The 12,218-nt window shown below is 36.2% G+C and overlaps 1 protein-coding gene across 1 annotated transcript in view; it reads left to right on the top strand.

The window, feature by feature from the left end:
- Positions 1-2,044: 2,044 nt before the first annotated feature.
- The window catches only part of LOC311291562 (uncharacterized protein), a 178,831-nt gene continuing 168,657 nt past the window's right edge, over positions 2,045-12,218 (top strand). The window contains 3 exon segments of the mRNA XM_084410623.1: positions 2,045-2,519; positions 7,253-7,296; positions 10,343-10,400. Coding sequence (XP_084266749.1) covers positions 2,207-2,519; positions 7,253-7,296; positions 10,343-10,400 — 415 coding nt within the window. The 5' untranslated portion in view covers positions 2,045-2,206.

Raw genomic sequence — 12,218 nt, 5'->3', positions numbered from 1 at the left:
TAGCTGAGCACTCCATGGAAAAAACTAAACAAAATTGATAAAAGAACACATATTGTACAGACACTTTAAATGTAATCTTATCAGATGATTAGTTAATTGTATTTGATAGATTTTTACTTTCAATGAAAAATGCATGTTTGGCCTGAGTTTTTGTTGCATTACCACTATTCATTTTTTTAGTCTATAGTTCTGACCAGAGCCGCTGAAAAACAAGTTAAGATTGTTCTAATATAAAGGTTTTTTTTTTTTTTTTTTTTTTTTTTTTTTGATGGAAAGGCCCCCAACAGTGAAAGCCAGAAGAGAACTAATTTTACAGGCTTTCCTACAGGGGATGGAGCTGAAACAAGAGGAAAGGAAACGAGGATGCAGAAATTAGAAATGGCACCCCAGTTAAACACCTTATTTGTAAAACACCCAAAACAATAAACAAAGAGGTATTTTGTTAATATCAAAACTATACCAACGAAAAAATTATACCACCATGTTGATACCTCTTTGTTTATCTTATTTTTACAGGTCCTTTAGTCCTTTTGTATTTGGCTTTTACACATAACTTCTCCTCACTCCTTTTTTATTTGAAATAAAAAGTATATTACACACAAAAGAAAAACTTTATTTGTTAGACATTGGTTTGAGTCTGAAATATTAATAGTTTGTCAGTTGAATTCTGATGGTCAGTTTTTAAGTATATTACTGAACTATGTTTTACATTAAAGTGTCATATTTCTGTTAAAGAATATTGTATTGTCATGAATTCTATTTCTGGCAAAATTGTATCTCTATTCAGAAATCAGGGCACTTGGTTTAACACTATAGGAAGTAAAGTCTCCAAACATTTGTTTTTAGATAAACTTGATTTAATTAATTAATGATAAATGCAGTAACCAATCAATTAGATCTCTTTTTGTTAATATCTCTTCTCCTCCGTCTGTATTTGTTTAGGTTAATATGTTTCCCTCATTTGAGTGGGACATTTTTGGGGAGTTCTTAGTCGGTATTGTGTAACAAATAAAACCAAAGAAGTGTAATTTAAAATTTCTCACAGAATATATCCTGTGAAAGACACATTAGAGCGTTTTCATCTGGATATTGAGAATCTATATTGTGCACTTATTTTTTAAAGGCCATGTTAATTTTTCTTTTGGTATGATATCTGTGTTAAAATGAACCGCAATCTAGTCTTAAATTTGTTATATGTTTTACTTCATTCAAATGAATATGACTTTTCAAAAAAAAAAAAAAAATATTGATTTGTTTTTGTTATTAGGAAATTTTTATAATTATCAAACTAAATTAAACTAACATGTTTGTGATGCCCTTTAAGTCTTTTTATTTAAAATATTGTTGTGTTGCAATTTATACTTACAAAATGTGAAAATGTGTAAAAGAAATGAATGACGCACCTTTTTTTTTTTTTTTTTTTTTTTTTTTTTCCTCATGGACGACTCACTTTGACTTGTTTCTTTGCTCTTTGCACTTGGAAACAGTACCACACATTTTCTGGCATTGTAGTCATGTAAAACAGTTATGGTATGAAGTGTCTATGTTTATTAAGGAAAATATACTCTCTAATTTTGTTTAGAATTTTGAAAATGTAATTTTGGGATATTCAGAGTAGGATAACGGTGTGATTAAGGAGGCTTTTGTAATTAATCTGTTAATTTTATTAGTCAAATGTAAGTTTTCCAACAAAAAGCCCCATTTCTCAGTATTCCTTAAAGAATTCGAAAATTACTTTTCTACTATTCATTCTAGTAATAATGGAAAAGCTATTAAGACTGTTAATTTGTGTACTGTCTTCAAAATCTTTGATTGATACAAAGGTCTCGTATTCTTGTGATTATTATTATTATTATTATTTTTATTATTATTATTATTTATGTGTTTTCTTTGCTCCCCTGGTTCTAAAATGGTATGTTGTATTTTGTTGTTTAAAGCAATAATAAATAAATAAAAACTACATTTACTCGTTTCCTGTACAGAACATAAAGATGTTGGGCATGCGCGGTCAACACAAAATGAGGAAATAGCCTGCGTCCCAATCATAGGTCCCATTGTGCATACTATCTATCCTAAATAGTATGTGACATTAGTAATTGTCAATACTATTTAGGGCAGATAGGGTGGATAGTAAGCACATTGGGACGCAGCTATAGTCTACTCTCGGAGACCAGACTCGGTGTTCCCGAGAAAATATTTGTTCAAAATGAACATGTTCATGACAGACCCATCATCACAAATGGAAAAGTGTCTGAGCATTAATGATCTCCTGCGTGATATTTTTGAGGATCTTGGGGAAGAAAACCAAACGAAGTTTAAAAGCAAATTGTGCGATCGGAAGAAGAAAAAACCGCGCGTCGAAAAAAATACAGTCGACAAAGTTATAGACTCTGCAGATCTCGCCGATTTAATGGTGAAAACTTTCACATTGAAGGACGCGGTTCCTGTAACACTCGAAATATTAGAGGCTATTGGCTGTAATCAACTAGCAGTGGAGCTCAGACAACGCACAAGAGACGGTAAGTAAAACTATTGTAAATCATAAATGCGGAACTAAAATTTAGATGTTTCGTTTCAGACTTTTTATCTGACAAGTTAATTTAAGATTTTTCACAAATTCGTATTTCAGAACAAAAAAAAAAAGATTTAGTTTTCTAATCCTATTTTACAAAATCTCATCTTCTCTGTATTTATGACATCTTAAACCGCTCCATCGAGTTTAACTGCAGAAACGCATGTAAACTGTCTCATGCCGAGAGAGAGAGAGAGAGAGAGAGAGTGTGTGTGTGTGTGTGTGTGTGTGGAGCGCTTCAAAGTTCCAATGTCAATAATTTTATTAAAACGATCCAATTGAAATTATATTTTGTGTTATGAAATATTATGATTATGTTTTGTAGGATAGATAGACCCTGACTTTTTGTTAAAATGACAGCTTAATCATATAAACACACAGGTAGGCTATATATAAAACCCCCTTGTAACCTTTTGTTTTTAAAGTTAAAAGTTGCTTTGTCTTAAATGATTCAAATAATTTAAATTTAACCCAAAGCTTAAAACATAAAAAAAAAAAAACCATCTTGAGCATTTGAACATTTATTTATTAGAGACAAAATATTTTTCTAGCATTTCAGAATGAACCATTTTTTCATAGTACATAAAACACATTACAATTCTACAATGGATTTGCATGAATCAAGCAAATTCAGATCCATCAAACCCCAAACACCAAAATGATTTATTTAATTTTTAATCAAATGTACTTTTCCCCTTAAGTAGCAAAGAGAATAAATTAAACATAAGTTATTGCACAGCAGGTACATGATGACAAATTAAATCTAAAATAAATAAAATCTCCATAAACATGCAATTTAGTCTGAGACTCCTTTTGTCCAAATACTCTTTAAGACAAATGTCCATTTTGACAAATGTCCATTAAGACAAATGTCCAAACACTAAAAGCTCTTTGGCCGGTTGTCTGTCATCATCCGTTTCAGCCTGTGAAAGTTGAAGAAGGGCTTTTTCCTGCTCTTCATTTTTCATTTTTAGAAAGCACGGCTCTTTGACTAAATCTGTGAAGACGTTTGTTTGTCCCGCAGCAGCTGCAGTGCAGAGGAATTCTGTGATCGTGGCTTCTTCATGAGAGAAGTGTACAAACAAATGAACAAATTTAACAATGCCTTGTGATTTAGCATTATAGCATAACATTATAATAAAGTTTTGAAATTATGTTTTTCTCATGTCTATATTTGAGACATAAATCATACTCTGTCACTAATAAAATTATATTCAGTTCAAAATGTATACAGAAGTCAAAGGCAAGCACTTCATAGGGCTTTTCACACTGAGCTCAACCACAGGTTATTGTTGTTCTAAACACCGCTTTTAACCCCAAAGTAATGTTTCACGCTTGTATATTTACATGCTTTGGACAGTCATTGAAACACTGTGCATGGTATATAAATAGTAAATTCAGTATTGGAGGGAATAAAAACTTCAAATGCAGACAGAAAACGCAACAATTGAAGTGACAAAAAAAATGACAGACTGTAAAACAAGGATAAACTTAATAGTAAAGTTGGCTGTATGTAATATAAGGAAGTTTAATGTTTGAGCAGTTATGTAAACATATTGTTAGCTGTGTTCGTTAGTGACACTGACACCACAAATACCTAGACAGCAACATATCAGCCCAGATCCGGCCCAAATCTGGTTCATGTGGATTTCACACGGTCCAGATGTGGGCCGGATCTGGGCCGACACTATGTTGCTGTCTGGGGAGAGCGCTTGAGGAGAAAAGAGCTACATACTAAATCACCCACCCTCCTTCCTTCTCCCCCCGTACACATACCCACATACCCACACACACCTCATCCCAGGCCTTCTACATTATAATACTAATAATAACAACAACAATAATACTTTTAACCCTCAATACTAGATTTCTTCATATCCTGTTACAAACCACAGTTTCTCTTAAGAAAGTCATAAGAATTCTAGTCTGTGCCCTATCTCTGTTCAATAACCCTTTTAATGTGATGTTCTGAACCCCTATCTCCCTCAGCTTATTCCTCATCACCTCTCTCTGTGCTCCATATGCATCTCAACACTATATGCTCTACAGACTCCTCTTCCTTGCATCCCTCACACAGTCCAGTTTTATGTTTCCCTATTAACTTAAGCATTTTATTTAATAAACAATGTCCCAATCTTAACCTAGTTATCACCATTTCTTCTCTCCTATTTCCACTTCCAATCCTTGTATCTTTAACATCCCTTTGAATTTGATATAAGTGTCTCCCTTTCCCCTCTCTATCCCACCTTTCTTTCCACTTTTGTTTTATTTTCTCCCATATCACACTTTTAACCTCTGCTTTGCTAATACTTACTTGAATTTCTATATTTCCTTTTGTTAACGCCCTTTTTGCTAATCTATCAGCCATTTCATTCCCCTATCCCTACATGTCGTGGAACCCAAATATATTAGACCTGTCTTCCTTGATTTACTATTCTTGTTACTGACTGAAATACTTCAAACAGAATATCTTGATGACTTTTTGAATAGAATGACAGTAGGCTTGCTAAAACTGTTGATGAATCTGACCATACCAAAACTTTGTCATGTCCCGTCTTTTCTACCCATCGTAATGCAATTAACATGCCAGCATTTCCACATTTCCAGCATTTCTTCTATTGATTCCTATTCCTTTATCTGGTATCACCACCCCCAATTCTTTTGCTTCTGTCTCTGGATTCTTAGCACCATCTGTATAAATCTGGATATACAGTATTCATTCCATTACCTGATTATTGAACACTCTTTCCAAATTAGCATCCTCCTGTGCCTTCCTTTTTTCCTGTAATACAGACCAGTCTACCTCAGGCCAAAATATCTTCCATGGAGCAATCTTTGGATAAACTACCTTTGGATTTATCCTCAAATTAAACACTTTTAATTCTTTGGGCCCTATCTTGCACCCAGCGCAATTGACTTTGTACACCGACGCATGTATCATTCCTATTTTGCACCAGACGCACAGCAGACTTTCCCTCCACAGACGCACGTCGGTAAATTAGGGAATGAACTTGTGCTCCGGGGGCGGTTCAGTGAAAAGAGGAGGCGTGTTCCGGCGCAAATGTTCCCTGGTGCTATTTTGCAGTTCCAGAAAACAATTCCACCACAGACCAGGAAAAACCTAAAGTCTAAAGTCAATGGCGTGTTCAGATGCTATTTTAAGAGCACATGCTTGGCCATAATGTAGCGTGTGCCGCGCATACACTTTGAACCCGTGTGTTGTGTGTTTGAAACATACTCTTTATGTGCTTTATTTGGGTCGCTGTAAAAACAGCGTACGCAGAGCAGTGGGCCTGTTTTCTACAGTAAACAATTCTCCATCCGCCAGAGCTAAACAGGGAGCTGCAAGAAGTTTCATGGGTTTTTTTGAGGGTGGTCCGGCTAGCGTGAGACACAAGCCCTCTCTTTTCACTCCCGATGCTAGGAAGTCTTCGGAGGCCTAGCGTCCAACACAACGCTGGGTCGGGGGCCCTGGCGCCGTGGCAGCGGGTAGCGTTTAGCTGGTCGCGATTGGCGGCGGGTATCAGCCTCAGGTCAGGGCTGAGAGACCTGCTTCGCCGGTTTCGCTGGCTGAGGAGAAGGCGGGGCGGTCTTGGGCCTGCTCAAAGCGAAGCTGGGGCGTTTCGGCAGGAAGTGTCGCATAGCTTGGGGCGACTTCTGCGCTTTGGTGTACCTCTCCAAAAATCCCTTCACCGCCGGGCTGAAGAGGCCGGAGCTGGAGACGGGGGCGTCAAGGAACACAGTTCTGTCCTCATCCTTTATCTCGGTGAGGTTCAGCCAAAGGTGGCGCTCGAGCACGACTAGGCTAGCCATGCTCCTCCCGATAGCCTGCGCTGTAGCTTTGGTAGCGCGCAAAGCTAAATCCGTGGCGCTTCGAAGGTCCCGGAAGGGCTCTGGGTTTTTCTCGGCAGAAGTAGAGCGGGGAAAGGAAGAGCAGTAGAAGCGGCGTCTCCATCTTTAGAGAGAGCTAGCTGCTTCCCCAGCACGGAGACAGGCATGCTCTCGCAGACCGAGCAGCCGCCGGCAGAGAGTGCAGCTTCAGCATGGGCGACTCCCAGGCATGTGACGCACCTCATGTGCCCGTCGGCCTTGTGCAGATGGCATCCGCACGTGGCGCATGTAGAGCGAGGCATTTGTAACAACGCTCGCTTGCTCTTTTAGACTATATGAATGCAGCGGCGAACACACAGTAGCAATAATGCAATGAAAAGGATATGCGTCGATCACCGGATGGCCACAGGAGAACAGCGACAGGAGAAAAACGACTTCAGGTGTTGAAGGCGTAGTCTGCTGTAAAACGGCTCGCTCAGGCTGTAAAAGGCTTGTTGAAGGCGTAGTCTCTAATATAGTCTTAGCCATGCCCAATTTGGCGGTCTCTGACATGTGTCGGCGTGCTGCTAGCTCATTGGTGCCACGCCATTGGATGTGCAGTTGCCCGCAGCACAGCCAATGAGCGAGCCAGACACTCACTGTGCTAGCTGTGCAGCTGCAAATGCGTTTTACATTTTAGGCTTCAGTATTATCGAGGAAAAGGAGTTTCCCCACTGCGTATAGCTACGCAATACGAAGTGACCATTCTCGAAAGGGAACTCAGCATTGTATCAGTGTTACCTTGCTATCTGGGATTGTACTTGACATTATTCCAGCTGTCATAAGCTCTAACTATTTCTTTTCAAGCAGGGCCAGACAGAAGGGTGAAACCCCGGTCAACCTCAGTTTTTTCTGTAAGTGATGAGGAATTTACTATTATGCATTTGTTATAATGAGACCTTGGTGAACTACACTGTTAGACTTTTCAAGGGTTTTTTACAGTAACTTACTGGCAACACTGTTGCCAGTAAGTTACTGTAATTAAGAGTTACAGTACCAAACCGTATTTCAGTTTTGTGTAATACAGTGCATTACTGTAAAAACGAAGCTAATCAGTACAGTGCATTACTGTAAAAACTAAGCTAATCAGTACACTACTGTAATTATTTATATTTGTACTAAATATAAATTAGATTTGATAATTTTGATATATGATTAATTTTATTTTTATCCTACATAAGTACTACTTTCATACAAACCAATTAGACAAAGTTATCACAAAATACCATTTTTTTATTTAAAACATTTCATATATATCACAAAATAAACATGCCAATGCTGGAAATGATATGTGAAATTTTTACACATTAATGGGTGAGTTTAGAGACAACATTTTTTGTGTTAATTCTAACTCATTCATTGTGTAAATGATTTTAACAAAGTAAATATGTCAGAGAGGTTAGCACAAAGATGTGTAAACGTGTTAAATTAACACATTATGTGCTGTCCTTCACTGCAAACATTTTTGAAAACATACATAAAATCATAAACAAAACATTAGCATTTGACTAAATGAATGTAGAGTCATTGGTTGTTTAGCTTATACAAGTATTATAATGAAATATCAACCATTACATTCATAAAACTGCAGAATATAAATACATTTTTAAGCTTCCAAAAAGGAAATGTCCAAAACAGGACAAAACACAGTTATTTGCACAATATAAGACACATAACCCCACCTTAAAAATAATTTCACTTATTTCCAAAAATGTGTTGGATTCATGTACACTGGTGGCCAAAAGAAGTATTTAAGTGTCGTAATGTTTTTGAAAGAAGTCTCTTTGATGCTCAAGAAACATTTCTTATTATTATCAATGTCTGACTGTCTACTCCATCTTTTCTACAGCATAGGAGTAAAAGTCATCATCAAAATAATCTTTAAAAAGCCAACACAATGTTTTTGTCCACCTTTGTGAATAAATGAACTTCTCCAAAGATTGGTTCCTGTTCAGAACTTGATTGACAACATCAGAGTGTTCCCTGGTCTGCATGCGTGCCCACAAACACAAATGTACTCAGTCCTTCAGAGGAGATCCTGGTTCCAAAACTATATGAGAGAGAGAGAGAGAGAGAGAGAGAGAGAGAGAGAGAGAGAGAATATTAGTGTCACATTATTTTTAACCTCTTTTGTTAATTTTTATTATTATTTTCACAAAAACTTAAGAATATATATTTGTAAACAGCTTTTGTCAATAAATAGCATACAAAAGAACTAAATTAAATTATGCCAGATTAAATTTTAATACTTACAAATCCTAAATTCTGTCCAAAAAAGCTGAGATCCATAGAAAGACCGACTGAAATAGATGATTTTAGCCCATTTCAGCTTGTCTGCAGTGAAGGAGTACCTGTTTGAGACAAATACACAGTAAGATACATGCAAGAAATCACTGTGTGATGATCGTTCTCCTTCCTACAGTAGTTAACCCACCTGTGCGCTGATATTAGGACCGTGGAACTGCAATGGTAGAGTCTTCTGGCTAATAAAATATAAAAATAATGCAAAAATATAAACTTAAGTTGTTTAGAATGCTAGATTTGGTCTGAATGAATAAGCCTAGTGAGAGTTTTACTGTGCTTACCTGGATACATTTAATCTGGTGGGACTGAACAAAGACAATGGTCCATCTTCTGATTGGTTCATATGCTGTGTAATAAAGTTAGACATAATGCAAAGGTCACTTATTTGATATAAAGTTAGCCAATTTTATAGAGATTTTATAAGATATTGTAAGCTACCTAGTCTGCACCAGTGGCTCAAAAGCAATTTTCACATAGCGTATGCTAATCATTTCAGCAAACTTATCTCAAAATATATCACAAATGGGCTGGCCTACCTCTGGAATCTGGCGCGAATTGTCGCTTTGTTGCAGTTGCCTTTAAACACAAAAATGGAAGTAAATATTAAATTCCATAAAATAAAATAAAAACTATAATATGGTATAGTTTGCAAACTAATGCTAAAACTATAAAGGTTCTCATCAGTAGGCCAACATTAGGCTATAAACAGAATTTCACATTAGTTTATTCACATTTATTGTTAATGTAAACGCGTTGCTCGTTGGCATATTCGACAATTCAATAATCTAACAAGGTGTGTAAAATGAAACGTTAGCTCAGTTTACCATGGTAAAGTTCGTTACCGCCATGTTGACGACGAGTAACGTTAGGCTAACATACGTTAAACTGGGCACAATCCTGTCAACAGCCAGTCTATGGTCAACATACACAGAATGTTTTTTTTTTTTTTACCTTGCTTGCTGATCTCTCTCTCGGTGAAGTGAATTCCGTCTCTTCCCCAGGCCAGACACGAACGTCGCGATCCAACAAAAGACAGACCCCATTACCTACACTGGATGTCTGTCTGACGCGACACGACAAATCCCAGACAGTGTAGTGATGCGCCGCGGCCGTTATATTTCAGACGTAGTCCGATACGAGTCCAAGCGCTCGCGCTAGTTCTTACAAGGGATAAACAGGTTTGCATTTAAAGGTCTGGTCGCTTCAATGTGTCCAATATAGACAGCCTCTGGCTATTATAGCGTTGTAGACACGCGGTGTAAGGCAAAAATTAGGAAATAAAAAGCACGGTGGAATGGTGCCAGCCAGAGAGGCAGTTACGTCAAATACAGTAGTATACAGCAAATTTTAAAAATACAGTAAGTCTCTGTATGTGGTGTTAGACGTCACAGAAAATTCCCATGATGCAATTGGAATCACAGTTATTTACTGTAAAGAGAAATAGCAGTATAATACTGGGGGATTTAAAGTAAATAACTGTAGAAATTACAGAAAAGTCTAACAGTGTAAGAAGGACTTTTGATTTTCAACTAATGTTGCGTGCATCTGTTTGCTCCATGTTAATGAACTGCTTAACACTCTTCTTTCCTAATTAAGTGGTTCACTTCCAGACGGAAGCAGGATTCGACTGAAAGTCACAAGAAAAGACCCAAAGGTAGGCTTATATTCTGGCTGTTTAAGAGCTCTACTTTGATTGATCTTGAAATAAATTACTGACTAACTGAATAACACGAAACACTATAAGAGTTTAGATCCATAATTTAAAAGCTGATACATTAAAAATGTTTAAATATTCTAGTAAAATATGGAATAGTTTTGCTCAGTTAAATTAGCCTACATGTTTTTTTTTTATTTCGCACTGCATCGAATATGTTTTATTATAATCAGTCCACAAGAAATTGTAATATCTGCATTTACACAAATGAAGCAGTTCAAAAGTTTGCAAACACTTAATTGATTCTCGGTATGGTGTCATATAGATGATCCATGACTGTTTTTATGATAAGTCCCATGTTTGTCCTGAGCAGTTCTGTTCTTCAGAAACATCCTCCAGGTCCAGCACATTCTTTGGGTTTCCAGCATCTTCTGCATATTTAACCCCTTTTTCCAACAGTGACTGTAAGATTTTTGAGATCCATCTTTTAACATTGATGACAACCGAGGGACTCGTATACAACTATTAAAAATGATGAAAACATTTACTGATGCTCCAGAAGAAAACACAATGCATTCAATTTCAGGGGGTGTAAACATTTTACAGGATGATTGGGGGGTAAATTGTTATTTCTTGTTGCAGGGCAGTGCTAAAAAAAGTCCTTTAAATAAAATAAGAACAATTTCCAATCATCCTGTTAAAAGGTTTACACCCACTGGCTCTTAATGGGTTGTGTTGCCTTGAGCATCAGTGAATGTTTGCAGCTTTAGATCATCCAGGTAACAACACACACTGTTAAGAATCAAGCAGATGTAAACTTTTGAACTGGATCTTTTGTGTAAATTCAGTTATTATTATGTCTTGTGGTCTATGTTAACAAACATCATGTGACTTAAAATGTACATATATTTAAAGTTCCTCTCAAATTACGTTTGGTGCAATAAACAATCCTTAGTAGTTTATTTTTCTTGCAAGACAGAGAAAGTATTTTTTTAAAAAGCATTTTATTTAGTATTTAATATAATTTCATTATAAATCAAAGCAAATCATTCTGAATTTGCAAAATATTTTGTGTTTTTTTTTGTTGCCAAAAACCTATTAATCATAATTTGAATTTCAGGTGTGACCAACCAACACTACAAAATAATGCTGTTTTCGAAATGTCCCCTAACGACTCAACATCATAATGTGATGTTGATTCAACACTGCCATTGATTAAATGTTAAAATTAGCAAAAAGAATCAATGGTAATGTTGTTGAATCAATGTTACAATGTGATGTTAGTTCAACATCATGTTTGCACGCTCAGTTAATGCTGACATTTTAACGTAAAAATAAGAAATATTACACTGCCATGTTGATTTTAAATCACTTTTGTTGAAACATTGAAAACAACATGTGCATTGTTCCTTTAAAAAAATAAAATAAAAAAACCCCTAAAATGTTGTCATATGGACTACTTGCACAACTACTTCCGCGTTCTAGTTAGTACATGTCAGGAGTTTCCGGTCAGAGTGTTCAGCGCACCTACAATGCAGATTATCACTATGTTTTATGGCTGCCAATTGATTAAAACAATGAATAATGATCTCTGTATTAATTATCTTGAGCCTGCTGAAATGTTCATATAAAAAAAATTTTTTTTTTTTTAACTGTGCATTCTGAATAATAAATAGGCTACTGTAAATATATTTATCCACTAAGCTGCAGCAGTCCTATATGCTCGTCTTCTCATTAACAGTTTTTTTCTCTTTCTGACATTTCATACCTGTTGGGTTTACAATTTTAATGAAATTGACTATTAAAAGGATTGCTTTT

Source organism: Rutilus rutilus (genome assembly GCF_951802725.1).
Source record: "Rutilus rutilus genome assembly, chromosome: 6".
Classification (NCBI taxonomy): domain Eukaryota; kingdom Metazoa; phylum Chordata; class Actinopteri; order Cypriniformes; family Leuciscidae; genus Rutilus; species Rutilus rutilus.
Note: the sequence above shows the minus strand (reverse complement) of the source record. Positions and strands in the feature narration are given on the sequence as shown.